Here is a 23,476-nt window from a genome sequence, read left to right on the forward strand (position 1 = left end):
GACCTTACAGAATCGCTGAAAGGGCCGTGGTAGGTACAGAAATAGTTGTAGGTATGTAATCATGTCCAGTCGGTGGGCTTAAAAGAGAAACCGATCGGTGCGGTACCGATAAAATACAGAATACGGCCACAGCTTATCAACACTGACAATCGTCGGTACGGTGAACAGAATCCCGCCCCAGGAATGTCTGACTATACAAAACTTCAGCCAATGAGAAAACCCAATTTTCCCCACCCCGAGCTCCTCACCTTCTGTTGCCTATGGAGTGCCCACTGTGCACAAATTTTGCGAGTAGGCAATTGTTGTTATTGCACGAGTTATCATGATGAAGAAATGAGTCTTATCCAATTCTGCATTTATCTAATGCAGTACTGCACGTACTCCATAAACTCGAAGTCGAGGCTATGGAGTACGTGCGTATTTACTTGACTACTGCTGCAGGAGCAGACGATGCTCTGGATCTCCATGTGAAGCTTAGCTTAAAAATACTTGATCACAGCACGAAAACAGACGGCATTAGACAAGTTTTTAAAGTAAATTTCAACTATATAATATAAAATCTTCTTGTAATTACGTCGTAATCTAATAATCTTGAGTGTTATTAATCGATATATCGATCGATATAACAATCGATACGGATTCATTCCAGAAGCGAATGTGTATGGCTGTTGTCTTAATTGAAGGTTAATATAATTTTGTCCAATTTTTATGATCTTCAAACACATACTCAGGGTTGTTTTTATATTCTCTGAGCACGCTGTGAGGAAGAAGAAGTGACTTAGCTTCACTTGTTCTCTTTCTATAGGATAAATCACGTGAGATAGACGCCGTTCTCATGTGTCTTTGGTAACTCCATGAAACATTGTGATTTTTATTTACATGGTATTGTTTTTTCAATGTAGCACTCATTTTCTTGATTTTAAAGGTGAAAAGAGTTCAGGAAGGCAATCCTACGAGAACTACCGATAGTGATTGTAATTATGGCGACTTTTCAACAGATTGCAATTACCCCGACTGCTATTATTTACTTTCCTCGTTTGTACGTTTTCCTGGTTAGTACGTTCATTTTTTGTGGTCCCTTCAGAAATGTACTAAACAAGTTCTACTGTATAATCAGCAAACAGGAAATATCCTTCACACCAAAATTATCTTATTATTCTTTTTAATTTTTTTCCTTACAAAAAATTCACCCTGCTGCTGGAAAGAGTACCATTTTGAGAAGTTGGTAATGGTGAAAGTCTGTGCCTACTTTATTTTACATATGTCCATTACTTTCTTATATTTTAGAAAAAATGTGGCTGGAGTTGTGAGCATCAGACTTGCAGGAAAAACTGCTCTGACTTCTGTGACCGTCCTCCATGCAACGAGCCATGTACTAGAAAATTAGGCTGTGGACATGAATGCATTGGATTTTGTGGGGAAAGATGTCCAAATCTATGCCGAGTTTGCCATCCCAAAGAAGTGGAAGATGCTTTGGCCTCTCTAAACGCAACAGGAGATAAAAGTTCTAGGTAATGGCTGTACATTGTTTTTTTATGACAAATATGGCTGTATTGTTGCCAATGGCACATCTTTGCTGAAACTCTTTATGCCAGTTATTAAAAAGAATATACCAAATTGTAATCTTGTTATAATGATAATGCTAAGCAGTGTGATAAATTATTCTACTATTATAGCTACGTGATATATGCAATTGGCATTTCCTGTTTCCACTTGTTTGAGGGGGCTAATGGTATGCTTGTTTCTTTTAAAATTTTGCTGTTTGGACAATGCTGAATGTTAGTATGGTCTTGCTGTAACTAGAAAACTTTGTGGCAATCAATTAGTGCTGAAAGAGTAAAAAATATCGTCCAAAATGCATCGCATTTGGTCAAAGCTATCAAGACATCTTTGTGACCAGAAAGTCACTCACCTAGCATTTGTCCTCCAGAAATGGAGAATTGAAGCAGGTAGGCCGAAAAAAGGTCAGTTGGTGAGATAGGGTAGGGATGAAACACGCTTCGATTGTTCTCGTGTGACTTGATATTTTCCTTCAAAGACAATGATTTATGGTTTGTGTGATTTTGGAAATGAAAAAAAGCATCTAAGGCTTGGGCTCTAGGAGGGCCGTGGGTGGTTTTCTGAAATTTGCAACGTACAGCAGACTCCCAATTATCCGGCTCCGGTTTATCTGGGTTGCGGATTATCCGTGCATGATTTTTACTCTCACTCAATTTTTTCCTCAATCTTTATCCTGAGAAACTGAAAGGGTTTGTTGCAATTTTCTTTCTGAGTGGGTATAATACGGCTCCTAGTAAAAGGCACTATTGTGAGACAGCACTAGACACCAGGTATGAGCTTGTGTATAATACAATGCTATCCCAGTGAGAAATGGGTGGTGGAATCGACGTGGAACCCACGTGGAGAATTAACGTGGATACCACGTGTTTTTGGTCGTGGAATCAACGTGGAACCCACGTAGAAATTTGGTGGAAAAATTAAAACAGCAGTTGGTGCTGTCCTAAAACCATTAAAACCTCAACCACTCTATATCTAAACCTTCTATATATGTGTCTACGATTTTTCATGTGCTCTCATGGCTGCCTTTCCACGAATTATATAAAAATAGAATGTGCGATACATTTTCACATAACTAGCGTGGTTTCAGGATGATAAATGACGCAATGTCACCAGAGAGTTAAGTTCCACAAATTAGAAATTCTGTTTAACATTTTATGATAATCACCACAAATCCACTTGAAATCAACGTGGATTCCACGTGGGTCCAACCACTCAATATCCACCACCACCAAATATCCACCACTCAACGTGGATTCCACGTGGGTTCCACGTGGATTCCACCACCCATTTCTCACTGGGATGTGACAGATTTCTACCAACTAGTAGATTTATTCATTTCTGTGATAACACCATTATGGATTAATCACATATGCAACGCACACACGTCGCGAGAATGAATTGACGAGAATATAGGTGGTTAGGAGTAAAAAATTAACAAACAATATGGTTGATTTCCAACAGTAATAATACATTTAATGACCGAAGTAAGCTTTAGGAGCACAATACATAAAATACTAAATTGCCTGAGGATAATGTACTCTTGCCGTTGGGAAGAAGCCGGGCACGAAAGCGAGTTCCTTTCTTGTCTGAGGTCAGTAGCAGAGAGAGAGCGCCAGACCGCTTACAAGATCGCGGCCGCGCTCGAAGCAGGCGTGAGAGGGGAGGTGTAGGCAGAGGAGGGGAAACAGGTGTCACGCTGACGATTCATCTTACAATTGGGTAAACGGTGGCGGAGGGTAATTGAAGTTCACACATGCCGTAAAGAGGCCGACACCGTTGGTGAATTCACTATAAATTGTGAGCAGTTCACAGGACGCGAGGATCAGCGGCTCGCGTGGATCAGTCAGGCACGACGTACTCTGGAGCTTCGCAAGACTGGTACTCAGGAGCTCGCGAATCGTCTCCTCGTGGTGAAGTCTCAGAGGGGTCAAGTCTCAGAGGGGTCAAGTCTCAGAGGGGTCGAGTCTCAGAGGGGTTGAGTCTCGGAGGGATTGAGAAAGTGCCCATTATGGCACACATAAAATGTGGAAAATGCGCCCTTTCATGGGCATGGCAAGAGAAAGATTTAGTGGATATTTTAGAGAAAATCAGTACTTGTGTTTCAATGAGTCGATAATATCCTATTTTTGTAGACTTGGCTGTTAGCAATTCATGTGGGTTAGGCCAATAAGGTTCGACTACAAAGTGATGATGATACGCCGTATATGCCGATAGCGTATGCAGTTTGTTGTTTCTTATATTCTTGTGAACAATTCCTTCCTGCAGTGAGTGATCCTCCAAGAATTAGTGATGGGCAAAGTCGATCATTTTAGTGATTCAATCATTTTGACTCGAGTCACATAAATGATTCAATCAATTGATTCAATCATTATGATCAAAAAGACTCAAATGAATCAAGATCGAAAAGACTCAAAAGGAATCAAGATCGAAAAGACTCAAATGAATCAAGATCGAAAAGACTCAAAGGAATCATGATTGAAAAGACTCAAAGGAATCAAGATCGAAAAGACTCAAAGGAATCAAGATCGAAAAGACTCAAAGGAATCAAGATCAAAAAGACTCAAAGGAATCAAGATAGAAAAGGCTCAAAGGACTCAATCAATGGATGTAATAAATCATTTTGAATAATCGAATAAATACTGCCTCATCTGCGAAGAGCATTGGTAACGCTGATTGCTATCCATATTATAATTTCATATACTATTTTGATTGTGAATTCCTACCTGAGTAAATGAGATGGCAAAAATGAAGGAAGTAGTGTCATGAAAATATTTGAGAAGGCAAAACTGCCACAATTTCTTAACACTAATAGAATAATTTCAATCTATAACACAAAATACACCACAAACTTAGCATGAATCTGATCTGCAGGATAATTTTATGAACGGCACAATAAAATGTTAACAGCTGCAACTTCTACTTAATTCTTAACATTCTCCTACCAGAGTCATCTTAATATTTTCCTTTTACGTGTAGTGGTGTTATTAATACTAATAACTGCTGGAAAACATATAAGCAAAAGATTACACAAGTATTCAGTTCTTTATAACATAGTATTTAATTTTCTCACAAGTGTTTCTGCCATGACGAAAAGAGATCAAGCATAGATCGCTCCAAATTTTGAAACAATCCGGAAACCGGGATGATTGATATGAAACCGGAAGTCGGAGTGATTGATGATCGACTTATTTAACGAAATGAATCATGAGTCATTTGATTCATCTAGTGATTCAATCTTTTTGATCGAATCGTTCATGATTGACCCATCACTACCAAGAATGAGTAGATGCACCAGAACTAATGACGTCACCGACTCATGACAAATGGGTGGCAAGTGTTTGGATATTTTTTTTTTAATTTCAAACTCCTGAGGGAATGGCGTAGCGAGAAAGATATCTATATTTCTCATTATAGTTTATCTATCTTATCGGCCTAACAATGTGCTTTAATTATTTGTGGTTTTGAGTGGGAGTGAACGACCCCATTATTTTTATTTTTGGAAATATGTACAGGCGGTCCCCGACTTTCGCACACAATGCTTTCCCGAAAACTTGTACGAAAGTCGAACCATTGACTTCCATACTAATTAGGGGATACGTTCCAAAAGAGCGAAATATACTTACTAATACCTTTTTTTCACGAATTTTATTTCAATTCACTGAATTTTAATAATGTAGTAATAAAATTCCTCAAATCATCTAATTTCTTTCGAAAATACGCAGAAAATGGAAATGAAATAAAAAAAAACAAGAACTCCGTTGGCTATCGAGTGAAACTTCCTCTTGGCGTTTAAGTTGACATTCTACTTATTACGTCCACTATAAATAAAAAGACGTATCAAGACGCATAACAAAATGTAATTGTTGAACCCGCACTCAGGATACCTTTTAATTTTTACACCAAAATTCCACATTCGGCAGGTGACATTCGTGATCGTGTATATTTCGCATGTTATTCAAAAAAGACAAAAGACAAACGGAATTCAGGTGATATTTCGTGCAATATCGTTGCTAAAGGTGTACATGAATTAAAGAGCACTCAAACGAAAAAACACATTTAGAAAGAAGATTTTACTAGTTTTATTGAAACCTGTTTGATGATGTCTAGTCAACTTTTTTGAGAAATCTCTCCAATGAAGGCTTTCTCCCAGTGAGAAATGGGTGGTGGAATCCACGTGGAACCCACGTGGAATCCACGTTGAGTGGTGGATATTTGGTGGTGGTGGATATTGAGTGGTTGGACCCACGTGGAATCCACGTTGATTTCAAGTGGATTTGTGGTGATTATCATAAAATGTTAAACAGAATTTCTAATTTGTGAAACTTAACTCTCTGGTGACATTTCGTCATTTATCATCCTGAAACCACGCTAGTTATGTGAAAATGTATCGCACATTCTATTTTTATATAATTCGTGGAAAGGCAGCCATGAGAGTACATGAAAAATCGTAGACACATATATAGAAGGTTTATATATAGAGTGGTTGAGGTTTTAATGGTTTTAGGACAGCACCAACTGCTGTTTTAATTTTTCCACCAAATTTCCACGTGGGTTCCATGTTGATTCCACGACCAAAAACACGTGGTATCCACGTTAATTCTCCACGTGGGTTCCACGTGGATTCCACCACCCATTTCTCACTGGGCTTCTTCTCTTGATGAAGAAGCCTGTTGCGGGCAGTCTCTCTCCCAAATAAATCTCCTAGATTAGCGTCAACTACCAACAGTTCCCTTCATGGTATATGTTCGTATTGTTCGCATGTACTGCCATTTGAAACAATTGAATGTTGGGATGCGCAGTAAACATCGCGGGAATTTAAAAAGTTACAGACCAACGTCCGAAAGTCCGAATTTAGCAAGTAAACTGTCAATTTTGGATGTACGAAAGTGCGAATTGTACGAAAGTCGAGGACCGCCTGTACATACTTATTATTCAATTCTCAATGCTAGAATGAAGTAGCTAAATTATGTTTGAGGTGCTTGAATACAATGCTTTTCCCCTCTTCTCCTTGCAGGTTTGTTTTGTTGCCTGATTGTGGTCATGTGTTTGAGTCAACTTCTTTGGAGAAGAGCCTTACGGAGTCTGCTCATGAGGTGAAACTGTTACAATGTCCAGTGTGTCACATTCCCATTCAGCAAGCTTATCGCTACAAAAATGCTGCCAAGTTGTATTTGAACCGTGTGAATCAGGTGAGGTTCATGGTGATCGGTAATCTGCATCAAGTCAGCAGGAAAGTGGAGAAATTATTGGACAAGTTTAGGAAATATCCTTTGGGATCGGGTAAGTTTTTAATTTTCTCAGTATTCCTCATTATTAGGTTTTAAATACAGTAGACTCTCGTTATTACGAAGTTCACGGGACCGAAAAACTGGAGGTTCGTAATAACGAAGTTCGTACGAACTTTTCTTTTAAGAATCGTCGAAAAGAAAACAGTTTGTAATAATCACGATTAAATTATGCAAAAATATATATAAACAGAAAAATACGTTTCGGTTTTTTGGAAGAAGAATGCGGCATGATGCAATCTAGGGTTGATATCTTCCTGAATACAGTCAGTCGGATAAATGAACAGGTCTTGGGACGAGATGCATCCCAAGACCTTGTTCCTAAGTTGATAAACCTACAGTCTGGCTGCTGAGAGTTGACCGATGATAGAAAGAATGGTCTAGGTCGGGGTAGAGGGCAAGGCTGCCAGGTAAGAAAGGGAAACACCTACAAAGGATTCCATGAAGAAAGCAGCCGCAAGGGACGACGAGTGTGAAGGACCCAGCCCAGTGAGAAATGGGTGGTGGAACCCACGTGGAGAATTAACGTGGATACCACGTGTTTATGGTCGTGGAATCAACGTGGAACCCACGTGGAAATTTGGTGGAAAAATTAAAACAGCAGTAGGTGCTGTCCTAAAACCATTAAATCCTCAACCACTCTATATCTAAACCTTCTATATATGTGTCTACGATTTTTCATGTGCTCTCATGGCTGCCTTTCCACGAATTATATAAAAATAGAATGTGCGATACATTTTCACATATCTAGCGTGGTTTCAGGATGATAAATGACGCAATGTCAGCAGAGAGTTAAGTTCCACAAATTAGAAATTCTGTTTAACATTTTATGATAATCACCACAAATCCACTTGAAATCAACGTGGATTCCACGTGGGTCCAACCACTCAATATCCACCACCACCAAATATCCACCACTCAACGTGGATTCCACGTGGGTTCCACGTGGGTTCCACGTGGATTCCACCACCCATTTCTCATTGGGAGAGGAAGAATCACTTGGTTTGGATCAGGTTTATTTCAACGCTCCTTATGTATTAGACGTTGTATGATTAGGGGAGTGTGTGTAAGTTGTGTTTGGGGAACAGCGATTGGCTGTAAAGCGTGCTGGCTCAGGGTTATCTGCCCCTCCTATTATGCTGTCATCGGACAAATCTCGCCGGCCGGACTGGATGCAAGGAATCGAGGTAGTAGTAGTAGTAACCTTTTTTTGCCCAGTGGACACTGAACACAGTAAAAAATACATGAGTTGAGTGTATAGGACACGTCATATACATATAAATGTTGCAGACAATAATAAAATAAAATACACAAGTGTATGGCACCATAATTTGACCAAAAGAAGTTCATAAAGTACATAAAATTTTTTCCATATTAAATATGATTATTTTTTCCCCAAAAATTCCTTTACGGAATAAAACTGTTCTTTCCTTAAAAACGTTATTAATTTCCTTTTGAACAGGACTGGGTCCATTTCGTACTTAAAATCAGTAGGGAGCCTATTCAGCACAAGAAGGCCCATGGATTTAGGCCCCAAGGATGCATTTAAAGTCCTGCAAGTGCATGCAATCCTGGAGATGGTTATCCTGCACAATGCAACACTGCATTACATGCATGCGCTAACTCTCAAAATTTGACAATTTTGAATGCTCGTACCTCTGAAAATTCGTAAATAGAATGTGTGTAGGAAGACTATGCGTCCAATTTTCAAGCGGTTATGAGTGGGTCACATTGACTCCACAGAAATGAAGCTTACTATGTGATGTAGCATATAAACTTAGTAAAGAATTATAACTGATGCTCTTGAGCACAGTACACGAGAAGAACTTCAACGTGGCACGATTATTGAAACTTATCGTGGTGAAATTCCACCTAAATGCCATTGCTTATGTGTGGAACTTCCTAATAAAGTTCATTTTGTAACCACTGGGACCGGGAGTGAGATTCAATTTCGTAAAAACTAAAATCTCGTAATAATGTTTCTTTTATTATAGCTTGTATTGACAATGCAAAGATTACCGCAGTGCCCCTAGCGGCCGTGCCTGGAAGCACTCTAACTCAGACACTCTCCATCCTTTGCCGTATTTACTGCATGATGTGTTTCAATGTGAAAAGCGTGAGAAGACTGTAATTTGTTGAAGATGCTATCGGTTGTGGATGCCATGAAAGCAACCTCAGGGTTTGTGAGGTCCATGCGTGAGGGAGAAGAAGTTTTAAATGCTGGCCTTGTGAATTTGGTGAGGAAAAGGGAGGAAAAAGAGTTAGTGGTTCATGTACAGGCTTTGGTCCTTTGCACTTCAGGCCTGACTTCTGAGCATCTGTATTCCGTGGATTTGTGGATTGATTTATCTCAGAATTACGGCGATCGGTTATCGAGGGATCAGAGTATAGAGTGTGGCTGTATTGTTGTGTAACTTTTTAGTACTGGCGTATCATTAACCTCCTTAATACACTTCAGGTGCCCCTGGTAGTGAAATATCTATGTATTACTCGGGGATTAGAGTGGGTGAAGGACTTTCGTTCCGTACTTCCCAGTCCTCCTCCTCTGCGTCTCAGGACTGCCGTATCATTCGCAGTCTCTTGAGCAACCTTTCGAGGTGATTTCGAATGTGGAAGCTTTCACCCTGAGAAAACTCCAAAGTGTGGATGCAGTTCTTCTGGAATTTGATGACCAAAATGTTACCGTGACCCAAGACCAAGTGGCTTCGCTCTGAGCAACCCCTCAGAGGACTGATGCTTGGTTCAAAGGCAGAAATATGTCTACTCCAGCATCTTAGGCATACAGCCAGTTCACTTACGCGGTAAATCGTGAAGCTAACTGGAAAAAACGTTATGCAGATTTGTACTACAGCAAGTTTACTGATAACAAATACAGAGACAGAGGCAACAAACTTGAAACTGTAGCGAGAAAGAGGTATGAGGAGCTTGAGGGTTGTCAAGTGGTGGAGTCAGGACTTCTAGTCCATCCAGAAATTCCTTGGGTGAGAGCAAGTTTGGATGGAAAAGCTTTGGTTGATGGCAGGGTGGGGCAATGTTGAAATTAAGACAATTAAGGATGGTGAGACTTTGATGGCAGCTGAGTTTTTGGATTAAAGTGCAGTGAAGACCTTGGACAGCAATGTTAATTTTAAGAAGAATACTGACCATTTTGCCCAAGTTCAAATAGTTATGGCTTTGAGTGGCATTCCAGAATGTGATTACATTGTGTATTCTCAGGCTGGTAATGATTATCTTAAAGTACATGTTCCTTTTCATTCAGATTATGTGTTCAATCTCTTAAGTAGATTCCCAAGCGGGACAGAAAAGTCAAAAATACCTCAAAATGATGTCAAAATATGGTCATTTCTCTAAAGTCAAAATGATGTCATACAGGGTGCCAATTGTGACTATTTTGTGACATCACCTTGACTTCATTGTGACTTCAAAATGATCTGGCATACAGTGTGTCAAATGGTGGCCTTTCCAACTTCCAGGATATACTTCAATAGCAGTACCATGTTCAGGGCCAGCACACCCTTTAGGCGCACCAGGTGACTTCCTAAGGCGGCACTTTCCCGGGGGGGGGGGTGGCAAATGTAACCTTTGCCTAGGATGACAAAAGTGCTAGCACCGGCCGTGACCATGTTGTACTCGAATGAAATGCTAAAGAAATGGAAATATTAGGAATAAAACGAAAATAATACGAAGAAAAAAGTTGTTTTTAATGAGAGCTTAATAATGTTAGCAATAACATAGTAGCAGGCAGTCTATCTATTTTTCTTTGAGAGGAAGTGTAAATCCAGCACTTTACAGCCTGTTTCGCATGATCCATTCTGCTTTCAGGAAATAGCTTGAGTACAGCACCTATTCAACGCAAATAAATATCCATCCATTAGTTTATTTCACCTACAGAGCAAGTGTACGCAGCCCCAAGAATCCATGACGAATTGTAAAACTTATGCACAGTTTTAACACTGCACCATGTTTCATAGATACTAAATTATGGAATGATACCTAGTTATGAAACATGGGCATTATGTCAGTCGCAATATTTTACTGAACTCACTTCCCCTAAAGTCCCACCGTGAGGTTTTAGGCGAACCCTTTATCTCCAAAGTTGCACTATCATTTACGATTTCACACTTTTGATGAACCACAGTTGGAAGTGCTGATTTTTTAGCTACTTACAACGGCGTAACTAGTTTTGTTGACAAATACCCACACAGCACACGGACACCTTTCGGACATCCGGTGATTGTCCGCCAAGTGGCCTATGGACATCCTACGGACAGCCGAATTCATACAAAATGATGTCCGCTGCAAGTCCGCATGTCAGTAAAAAAGGTGGCCTATGGACGACCTGAAATTGTCCGCTCTGGACACCTTGAGGACACGTTTAGGTTAGGATTGCATTTTGTTCGATACAAATAAATAATAGGTCCAGACAAGAATTTAAATAAATAAGGCATCAATTCCATGCACAATATTTATTTGGCTTCTTAAAATAATACAATGCAAGAAACTACATACATATTATTAAATTTTCTTCTTCCCCTGCAACCGCTCCTTGGCGTGCCTTAGCCAGTTTTGGATGGCAACCTCCACATCTTTTTCAGCGGTCATGCTCTCCTGCACTGCTCCTGTAATAATGAAGTATATAAACATTTCATTGTAGCAAGAAATTGTATCTTGTACGTAACAAGCAGATTACATAAGACAGGACGCTACAGTCTTATTAGTCACGTGTTTAACATTCTTAAGGTTTCAAAATTAGGAAACCTGTCCATTACAGGCTGAATACATTTTACAAACTTTTCTTTAACTTTTTCTTGTTCTTAAATAAGAAAAGATTTTGAGTAAAAATATTAGTATGTTAGTAATGTATACATTATGATTAAGAACATTTTTCATAGAACAATTGTTGAACTAGATTTTAATCCCAAATATGAGAAGACTGTTTGCCTGTTAGACCCTGGTGCACCATCTAGAAAAAAATTCTTTGATCCATCCTTGCCAGACAGCTAAGTAGAGGTCTCGAAAAAGATATTGGAAAAAGCATTCAAATGGAGGATCCCTGTAAACACAATGAGTTGCAGCAACGTTGCAGTCAGGTTGCACGAGGTTGCAGAGGTTGCAGGGCTGTTGAGGTCTCTTTGCAATGTCCTGGCAACGTTGCAGACAGGTTGCACGAGGTGTCAGAGCTACTTAGGTCTCTTTGCAACGTTGCAGACAGGTACCTTGCAGACAGGTAGCAACGTTGCTTTGCAACGTCCTTACAACAATTTTCCCTCATTCATTAAAATATGAAAATATTGAGCTAAAAGAATAGGTACCCACACAGCAGAGGATATTCCTGGAATATCCTATTTTGATCCCTTATATTCCTATTTCGTCCCAGAGACATTGCGAACCATTGTGGGATATTCGCGGTATATATTTTGACAGTAGGCTTTTGTGTATGTAATAACTGAGTCACAGTTGTTACAGTGTGTTTCATCATTTCTTTTCGGAACACCCAAGAACGCCGTCCACCTGGGGTGCTACGAAATGCAGATTAATTAAAAAATCAATCAATTCCCTTAAGATGTAAAAAAAATCCTGCCATGATAAGTTTTCCTCGTTTCATAAAGAAGAATGTTCTTCGAAATGTGATTTCACTCGTGCTTTTTAATCTACTAAGGCGATGATACAAAAAAGATATATTTCCCAGTGGGATTTATTCCTCAAGTCATAAGGCGAAACTTAATTTTTCGCCTACCAAGATTTAGACTCCCGCCCGCGATGTCGAGCTATCGATTGTGGATACCATCGATGGTCGATTCCACCAATAGTCGATTTCCATCGAGAGAAAAACAACATGCCAACGGCCATGGCCGTTTGATGGCCGTTGTCGTATTCATGTGCACATTAATAATGTTACGTGAACTGTGTTGTGTTCTTCGTGAGCGGAATTGATCCTGCCGAAGCATATCAGCCTCTTAAGTTCTTCTTTTACTTGTTTCACCAGCACCTAGGCAATCATCTACTGTTACTACGTAATTTTGTAGTGTTATGTTTGCGAAACTTCTCCAACAAAAGTTTATCAACCGCTGAAGTTCTACTTTTGCTTCCTTCATCAGAATCTGGGTAAGTAGAAGTGTTGCTTATTGCAACATTTTTTATTTTAAATGAAGCATATTCTTAATATTTTCAACCTTCTCACACTTCCTGAGACAGCTCAGTCAATCCATCTTCTTTGGATTGAAAAACATTGCATATGCATAAACTTAAATTTATTTTAATGCTTGACGCATTGCATCACCGTAGTGTGGGAGGATTATGAAGAAAAACTTCTCGGCTTTACTATTTATTGAGTCATTTAAAGTTATTTACATTTTTTATAGTGTTTATTTTTCATTTAGGTGTAGTGGGTTTAAGTGTAGCTTCATGTCAAAAACATCTTCATGATGATGTAAAAAGTTTTGGATCAAAGTTCCAATCAGGTAATTGTTATTAAAAGAAAACATTTCAATCAATTTTGTGTCTCATTTTTGATAATTTTTTGTAGTTAAAGATGTCACTGTGATTTTGTTAAAGAGGGGATAAGTAATGGGATTTGATTTGTTGGAGGCAAGTCTATTTGTGCACATTACTCAGGGATAAAACCATTGGGCCATAATGATAAAGTGAATATCAGTTTATCTGTGGTAATATTATTAATACCCAGCCCAGTATAGGAAATGGTTTAGATTCATCTTCCTTTATGTTTGCTTGAAGCACTTTTCAATAGAGTGATCAAAGACTTTGAGATGCGTTGGCTCCCTAATATTGTTTTCTTCTAAGCAAGCAGACTGTTTGATCTTGATTCCAATTATGCAGGGTATCCCATTTATCTTGACCACCCGAAATAACTTTTTGTTCAGATGGAAGTTCAAAAATGTGTCAAGCTAATGTTCATAAGCCCTCAGGGGGACATTAATCAGCATGACTGCCTTCCTTGTATCTTTGTTTCTACAAAGATTTGAAGAGTGTGTCTTTTTTAAATGACACCCTATATTTTTTATGAATGACTGGTGGAGTAGTTCCAATACCCGCCTTCCTGCACTAAGTGCTATTGAGTCAGACATTTTTCATAACACTGTGTTTATGTTAATGGTCCACTGTGCTACATTTTTGAATAAGTCTTTAGGAGAGGAAATGAACTGCCAAATAAAAAATATAGGGTGCCATTTTAAAAAGACATACCGCTGTTCATATCTTTGTAAATAATAAAGCTACAAGGAAGTCAATCATGCTAATTAATGTCCCCCTGACGGCTAATGAACATTTGCTTGACACATTTTTGAATTTCCATCTGGACAAAAAGTTATTTCGGGTGATCAAGATAAATGGGACACCCAGTATTCTTCATGTAAAATTGTCATAGTGGATGTGTACAGCCTTTGGTTCAATGAATTATCCCTAATATAATAATTTTTATTTCAGATTGATTTTTTGAAAAGAGTTGGGGGTTCTACTCCACCAGATGCAACAAGGCGTGGGTTGAGAGCATCATTCTTAGATGATATTGCAAAATATTATTTATTGGAAGGCCTTAAAGGGAACATAAAGTTTGGACAGACACACATTCATTTGGCTCTAAGCTGTAAGTAAAGTTTTCAAATTTCTATTAATTAAATACTTCAATGAGACCAACATATGTCAAAAGCTTAGGTATTTTCCTTGAGAGCTATCAGCAATCCATCCTTGCATTTTGTTGAAATTCTTGCAAGGACATTACTTTTGTTATTTTGTGCTGTCCAGCGCCCAGAATTGAATTATGCTCTCTAGTCTCTTGGGTTGTATTCAAAGTTAGTACTCTCCCTTTCAATACAACCCTAGCATTCGATTATTTTTATTACCATTCCTATGATTTTCAAGATTGGCTGTTCTAAAAAATATCATGAGATAATTTCTGTTTTCTTTGAATGACATTCAATTATTGTTGTGCTTGCTTATTTCATTAACATTTGGACTAAACTTTTATTTCTCTAAAGTAAAGAAACCACTCTCCAGCCTTAGGTGGATTTTGTGGGAAAATCAACTGCTTACGCCTTAATTATCGAGGTCATTTCAAGATCTCATGTAATGACAGTAATGATAATAGAATCGCTCAAGAAAATGACTAAGTATATGCAGCCAAGCTCGTGTCTCAAACCCTTGTTTGTCATTTCATATGAAGTAATTTTCCAACTCTTGCCTCATAGAAAGTCCAAATTTGTGGGCTCTGACCTAGGTGGCAAGTGCAATACTAATCCTGCTGATTTCATCAGCTGACCATCACATCTTATTGGTTATGTGCATCTATTTAAAAATCGCCCTATAAAAACTACTGTCTTAATTATATTATAGTCAATTTACTTCTCACCTTTATAATAAGATGAAAAGTACATTATACATATTTTTTAGTAATGTAAACTTCTTCTGGTCCCATAGTTATTTCTGAAGACCTTCTTCAGTATTTAAAGAGAATTGAGAAGACGCAGCTGGAAATTTTAAAGGAAATTCGGGCTTTGAAAAGAGCTAAGTCGAACTGCCAGATGCCAGATAAAAGTGACAACGACTTATTATTGATCTGGAAATTCCCCATGGATACAATGGAAGAATTTGATGCCCTGGAGGTGGAACTCCTCAAAAAGCCATTCCACGCAGCTCTGGTAAAATAAAACTTTTGAGTGTCATTTGTTTGATGGGCTTTTATAAGTAGCTATTTGTGAGTTTTTTTGTGTTGTAAAAATTCCTCTGATTTTTCAGACTGTAGAGTTATGCAGACGAGGTCGGAATAACATTACTGAGGGTGTTTTCGGCATGTTATACCACCTATTTACCAATAACCTTGGTCGGAGATTTTCATTTTTCGGCCATTCCGAAATGAACACTAAAAAAATCCAGTTCTGTGCCACCAGAACGTGTGCCTGTATTATTGGTATGTTGTGCTTATAAAATTATTTCAAAATGGGAACTGTTCAATAAAACTACTTGTGTCTAAAATCCTTACTAAAATTTAATTTCAGATACTTTCCGTTGCAAGCCCACATTAAAGGAATATGGCCATAAGCACATAAAGGAGAAGGCAATTGACTGGTTCAGGCACGCTGAGTCAAGGCATCAGAGGGTGGAGGAAAGGAAAACAAATTGTAAATAAGGAATAATAAAAAAATTTCCTTTGAAACGACACAATTTAAAGTATTATTTATTAAAGGTTGCATCACGTTACGCTTCTGGTGGCGAAGATTTGTGAAAATGTAGTAAGGATTAAATTTTGGCAGTAAATTGGTTGACGTGAGACGTAGCTGCAACGTTGTGGCAACCTATATGGTTTACAGAAGGTTGCAGGCAGGTTGCAATCATGTTACGTGTCACGTTGCAAAGATGTTGTGAAGACGTTGTGAAAACGTAGTACGGAGGACGTTTGGCAGTAAATAAGACGTTGTCACAACGTTGCATGGAACTCCCAGTTGGTTGCCGTGAGACGTTGCTGCAACGTTGTGGCAACCATTATGGTTTACAGGGATAATATTTCTGAACAATTGGTCTCTGCTTGAAGATTATGACTACACTAGAGTGAATTGTGTTACATAAGCTGGTGCTAAGGAAGACTAATGCAGAGGAGCTGAATATGATATAGGAGTAAAGGAAACTAGAAAATTTAAAGGAGGAAGTTTAAGTGGACTAGATCTCTTGGGATTAGTGTGAAAACAGCCACACTGATTTGGCACACAAACCACTTAGCTGCATTGGCCGAGATGCAACTTAAAAAAATAGAAACTTTGAAAAACTAGCAAAAACTTGCTGTAGTTAAGGCCATTCCATGATTTAGATCTCCGAATTCTTCCAATCTTAATAATTAAAATAGATCTTCTAATGTAGTCTGGTATCGAGGCAAAAGTGAAAACCTAGCTCACTGGCAATATTCACATTTCGACAGAGACATAACAGGTGAATAGCAGCTAAAGCCTGCTGTGAGCTACTGAAATTTCTATAGCTCCTACAACAACACCTACTTCAAAACATCTTAGTTAGCTAGAGCTACTAGAAAATAGTAGCTTCTGTAGTACTGTGCAACTACCATCCCTGTTGAATAAGTTATCCCATTCTTAAGTTCTACAGGTGTTATACATCGAACTTTTATAGAGCATGAGATCCTTTTCAACCATGTTTTTGGTAATTATACCTCCCATATGCAGAACAAAAACTGTTTTCAAATGTTTGAATTACTTGGTAGTGGAATCTGCATCTGAAAATAATACATAACAATACTATTTTCTCTACCTTTAGCATGGAAGGGTGAACCTTGTATTACAGGATGTTCAATAATTATTTAAATTTACTTTATATGAGCTAAAAGTATCCAGACCAAAATTATTCCTCCTTGCCCAAACCTATATAATAATCAAACGAATACTTACACCTCTCTCTCATGCCTTGCTTTAGCATGTTCCAGCCAACTCTTCACTGTAACTTCCACACTAGAATTGGTGGCTGTATCGTCCTGGTTCAGAGCAACATCTGTAAAGAATGAAGACAAATAAGTATACAGACAATTATAAGAAGAGAGACATACAAACTTATAAATAGAAATAGGAACTAAATAAAATACAGATAAGGTATTTTTATTCAACTCCACTACATGAAAGCTATAGTCAGTAAATGCCTCCAGGTAAATATATCAGGTTCACGATACTCAACACCAAAATGTGTACCGATGGCTGTACGAAAAGATGCACAAGTTCTATTTTCTGGGTATAAGATTTCATGCAGCAGTTTGAGCAAATAAATGAACCATGTAACATAGCCGTAAGGTTTGTTTACACAATATATCACTTATAATTAGACCTTGTTTAGATTCATCCCAAGTTTCTTACAGTCGTCCTATAAGTAGTTTCCACTAAATTAAATGCATGGATGACTAATAGCACAGTTACTTAGTTTGTAGTTAAATTAGTTTATAATTTAGTAGGTTAGCAAAGTTGGGCAGAAAAAATATATTAAACGCTATAAAAGTTACGTCGGCATTGTAATTTTTTAATCCCTAAGCCTTATCTTTACTGACATAATAGATCATTTATTTATTTAGGACCTAAAATCTTTAATTATTAACCTAGTTCCATCAAACAGATAAAGAGTATAAAAACTTTTTGTAAAAAGGCTAAACATTGGTGGTTATCCTATCATAACCTTAATCGCCATATCCTACCATAACCCTTCGACCTGAAGACGCTGGCAGGATAGCCAGCGAAACTGTTGTCAACCAACAATCTGACGCGGAAGAAAACCCTGGAGAAATGCAGAGATCAAACCATCGCCGCGGAAACCTACGCTCTAACATCCTATCATAACATTAATGTTCTTTTTCGATGCGTGCGTGAATATACATATCAAAAGAAATCACACGGTGTACTCCGATTTCAAAGAATTAATAATTTACGTGAAACCTATTAATCATATATGCGTGTTGCAAAATCCCCCGGTTACACGTAAGTACAATTCCTAGTTATATATATATATATATATATATTTTAATATCACGACATGTGGGTCAATTCCTAGTTATATTTATTGCCAAGAACCCTACTTGATTTGATTTAGGAACGGAACCAAACGGACCGTTCGGACAACAAATTCAGCCGTAGCCTACGTTATCAAAACAACAGGTTCTATTTTATACGCTAGCACTTACATTATTTCCTATACGTTCTCGCGTACAGAGACTATAGTACAAGAACTTCCACTTTACATTATATCATGTAAACAAGGAACAAAAGCGAAAATTTCACCATGAACAACGGAAAAAGACGCTACCTTTAGTTGCCAAGTAACGGTTTTACCGAGACGGTCATGTTGTTCCAAGCAGAGCCATATTTTTCCTCGAGATGTTACAGGCTGAGTTATAAGAAATATAAGGAGCATGCGGAAACACTATACTGCCGACAGTGAACGCCAAGAAAAAATTATTTTGATGTCACATCAAACTTACTTGGAATACATGTAGCTGCATCTTTGTAACCGCCAAACCACCATGCTGTCTCCGGTGTTCCATTCCGGTTCCTCTGTTGGAAAGGAGGAACGGAGGAATGTGGAGAAGCATGGGAGAATCTGTATCGCGGAGTAGCGGTAGATTCAAAATTCGTTCGCCACCAAAAAATCTAGAATTTCAATATAAAGTAAAGGTACGGCAGTACTTACCTTCTATTGCCTATCCTTAAATTGGACAATTACAATGTCTAATCTGGGAATGAGGCCATCGATGCCGTGATAATTTTAGGAGAATTCTTACCATTAAAAATTAAAATGAATTTAAAGCGTTATGTTTCATTAAAATACTTTCCAATCAATCGCCTCTGAGATTTTTTAATCCCTAGAGAGTAAATATTAATTAATCAATAAGTTGAAAGAGTTCATTTAACCTGCAGGAATGGAATGTCCCCGAGACGGCTACGCGACGTCGGCAGGACATTGGTACATAATATAAAATTTCAGTAAAAATCGATAAATTCCATTATTCCTGTTGTTAATTTTTGTAAAAGTTGCTAAATTTAAGTAATTTTTATAATCATGAAAGAGTACGGGTTTATTGTTCATCCAACGCTTCTCAACCGTACAACATGCGGAAATTTTTAATTTTTTGAAAATTGCTAAAATTGTTGCTAAATTTGTTAAAACTTTAAAAATTGTTATAAATAATGTAGAGAGTCATAAGTTCGTTCAATTGTTGTTGTTTAACCCGTAAGGCATGTAGAAATTTTTAACGCTCGTAAATGTTACTTAAATTGTTGCTAACTTTGTTTAAACTTAATTAATTGTTATAAACAATGTAAAACTTAAAAATAGCGTACATTTGTTGTTCTTAAACTATAGAAGCGGTAAAAATGTCAAATTTTTTTTTTCGTTAAATAGTTTATAATTTCCTCCCAGAGTCCACACTCCAACAAGAGGATTACACTTGGTTACCTAAAATAATCCTCAAAATAACTCTTCCTCCACGAAAAATTTCCTCTTCCTCGATCGGGAGGAAGTATTCTGGCTTCAGAAACGAGAGAGAGTTTTTTTTCTTTCTCCCTTCTCCTATACTCCCTACTCGGAGGAGGATCTCGAGACTTTCTCTCGGAGTTCCTCCTTGAGGAGGTGAGTGTTTTAAGAGGAAACCAAAACTCCGAAACCCTGCATAATGGGACACTAGCTGGACGTCCGCTGGACATCCAAGATAGGACAGTGTGCGGACGGATGGCCAGGACAGCCGGCGGATGTCCTCTGGCTGTCCTGAAAATCCGCGGACACTGAGAGGACGCGACGGACGCGCAGCGGACGTCCTCTGGCAACGATGTGCTGTGTGGGTATTTTGCCATAGTTCGTATAAATGAATGCCTTTCGCTCCTGGGGACCGACCCGAGGTTCGTAAATTCAAAACATTTCGTATAATCGAATAGCACTGTGTATTTACCATAGGCTTTTTGCCGGGACCGCAATATCATTTCGTATAATCGAAAACTTTGTAAAATCCTGCTTCGTATAATCGAGAGTTTACTGTAATCGCAAAAAACACTAAATTTAGTTTTTATTTACCAATTTTGCGTTAGTTTGTGTTATTTCGCGATATCGCATCTCGCATATTTCATGAACCTCTTGTAATTACTGATAAATATTTACTGGAAATTGTTGTGTACCTCTGCCCATTAGTAGTTAGTGAAACCACATTTCTGCCTGTCCCTTGTTTTACATGGTATAATGGGAAGTGACACACTTTAGGATGAAGTTGTTCACCTCCGATCATCGGACATAATATATGTTGTTCTCAAACATAGCAGAATTATTTTAATTTCACCTTGATTTTGTGAAAATGCATGACAACACTTTTTTCTTTGATTAATTTACAGATTTCAAGGAGAGCTGTCGACTTGTAGATAAGTTGAGTGAGTTTACAAAAAGAAATAAGAAGTCGCATGGTGGAGCTGTCATTCCATACTCCCTGGAAGCTCGTATGGAATTTGTAGCGTCGATCATTGATCATTTCGGTGACCTTAAGAGCAAGATGGATTCTTCCAAAAGGGAGCAGGAACGTTTGGATTCTGCTAACACTCGGATGGAAATACGTTTTGGAAGAGTTTGTAATATAACTCCTCAAGAGCGTAGTGATTTTTCCAAAATGGAGCAGGAATGTGTGGATTCTGCTAACTCTCTGATTAAAATACTTTTGGGAGGAGTTCATAATATAACTCCTCAAGAGCATAGTGACTACGAGGGAGAATTTATGCGCTTTCTTATTTTGATGAAGTTACATGTCTTGAAAAGCAGTTTGGCCACCAGTAGAAGGCAAAATATGAAAAATCCCACTACTGGAAAACGTCAGAAATTGGTTGAATGTGAAAAGGAATATGAAAAATGTCAGAAGTGGGTTGATAATCCTAGTGCATTTTTCAAAGTAGAGTATTTAGAAATGATAAGACAACTCAATCAAGTTTTAGAGGCTGTCGGTGAAAAAATCTATCCAAAATTCGCAGTGAGACCAAGGAATATTGTGTTCGATCTACATGAGGGTAGTTGGTATGAATGCCCGAATGGTCACATTTTTTCTGTCTGTGGATTAGATCAGGGTATACAAGCAATTAATTGTAATCAGTGCCATGTTGAAATATTGGGAGGCAGTAATCAGTTTTTTTCAAGTCTTTATCATTGAAATAGTTATTGCTGTCATCATCCATACACAAAGTTTCATTTTGACTGCGGTTGATATTGGCATTAATGGCTGGTAAAAAATGAAGCGTAATTACTATCAAATTATCGACAGATAATTTAAAAATTTTGTTTCTTATGATAATGATAAATATTATATGATTAATGATCATTTGAATTGTATTTTGAAAAGTTGGATTGGAAGTATCCTTAAGTAGTGGCTATTATTTTTGGATATTCTAAATGTTGGTCTCATTTTCCTTCAATTTGGACTGATATGGTTAAATGACTGATGTGGTTAGAATGAATCGCATTCTGTGCTTGATAACAGTATCTGTCACTTATCAAGCTGGCTTACATATTGTTGATACATTTACTATAAGGTAATCATGGGAACATTTCTTTAACAATCCTTCTTGTGATCATTCTCATTGCCATACTGTTCTTTTAAAACTATCTAGATATGAAGTGTAGCCAATTGTCCTAGTTATTTTTTTTAACTTTGAGCATTTATTAGGAAAGATTCCTTTGCTAAATGTTGGGAGTCACAACCTCCCAATGTGTGTGCTCTTAATGAGTGTTGTTTTATCAATATAGCATGGAAAAAGGATGTGATTATTTGTAGGAAGTCTGCTATGGAATCAAATCCAATTTGTTCTTTTAGTATGCTCCCTTGTATACTCTTTCACAAGCCAATGCATGTTTTGAATTATTATCTGCTTATTTATCCATCATGGATTTATGCATATGGCAGAGTTATGACATTCCCTAAGGAAAATGCTTATTCAATTAAAATGATTCTTTATTGGAAATTAGCTATGTAATAACTAATGTCCGTGCTTGATCATTAGTTTTTTAGCAAACTTCGATCAGTGAATACTCATCTATATTAAGAGCCATCAGGGTCATTTGTAGTCTCTCGTACTAAACCATTTTGGGCATATGTATTTTATATGAATGGCAATGGCCTTTTTATCCTTTTTAGGCTACTCATTATTCCCATTTTAGAGTTACTCAATTAAGGAATTGGAGTTCTAAGTTATCATTACAGTTTTTTGGTACAAATCTGTTTATGTAGCTAGCATTGAAGGCTGTGCAAGCTATGTTTTCAAGCTCTTCATTGTGTAATTTACATAACAAATCTCTTATAGGTTCACTCACAACTAATGTTTTCATGTTAAATGACATTTTTAATCATAGAGGACTTAAGAGTTAAATAGGTTGAAGACTTGAGTATTAATCTGTATGTGATGGTAAGTTTTGAAATTACTATGGTATTTGTTTTATATTGTGGCTCTTAAAAGTTTTTGGAGAAAATCTTACCTTGAAGGAAAATTTTTTTAAATGTGTTGTAGTCTTTATATGGGTTGCTATTTTTGTTTGCTAGCTCTTTGTAATGCATTATATTTCTTTAAGAAATCAACGATAATGTAAAAGCTGTACGTTAATGGCTCTCTAAGTATGCATCTGGAATACTCATGTATATAAAGTGCATTTTTCCTTTAAAAGTTTGTCAAAAGTCCTATTGTATTTATGTACTCCAGAAATTTATTCATAAATTTGATATATTTTGAGTTCATGTACACTTACATATTAAAATTAAAGTTGATATGAATGGTTAACCCAGTGAGAAATGGGTGGTGGAATCCACGTTGAGTGGTGGATATTTGGTGGTGGTGGATATTGAGTGGTTGGACCCACGTGGAATCCACGTTGATTTCAAGTGGATTTGTGGTGATTATCATAAAATGTTAAACAGAATTTCTAATTTGTGGAACTTAACTCTCTGGTGACATTGCGCCATTTATCATCCTGAAACCACGCTAGTTATGTGAAAATGTATCGCACATTCTATTTTTATATAATTCGTGGAAAGGCAGCCATGAGAGCACATGAAAAATCGTAGACACATATATAGAAGGTTTAGATATAGAGTGGTTGAGGTTTTAATGGTTTTAGGACAG

At 37.6% G+C, this 23,476-nt stretch overlaps 1 protein-coding gene across 1 annotated transcript in view; it reads left to right on the forward strand.

Moving 5' to 3' along the window:
* Window positions 1–22,842, forward strand: part of LOC124157426 (NFX1-type zinc finger-containing protein 1-like) — a 77,246-nt gene extending 54,404 nt beyond the window's left edge. The window contains exons 9-11 of the mRNA XM_046532124.1: window positions 1,288–1,511; window positions 6,575–6,840; window positions 20,717–22,842. Coding sequence (XP_046388080.1) covers window positions 1,288–1,511; window positions 6,575–6,840; window positions 20,717–21,516 — 1,290 coding nt within the window. The 3' untranslated portion in view covers window positions 21,517–22,842. The remainder of the gene's footprint in view (window positions 1–1,287; window positions 1,512–6,574; window positions 6,841–20,716) is intronic.
* The last annotated feature ends 634 nt before the right edge of the window (window positions 22,843–23,476 follow it).

Source organism: Ischnura elegans, chromosome 4 (genome assembly GCF_921293095.1).
Source record: "Ischnura elegans chromosome 4, ioIscEleg1.1, whole genome shotgun sequence".
Taxonomy (NCBI): Eukaryota; Metazoa; Arthropoda; class Insecta; order Odonata; family Coenagrionidae; genus Ischnura; species Ischnura elegans.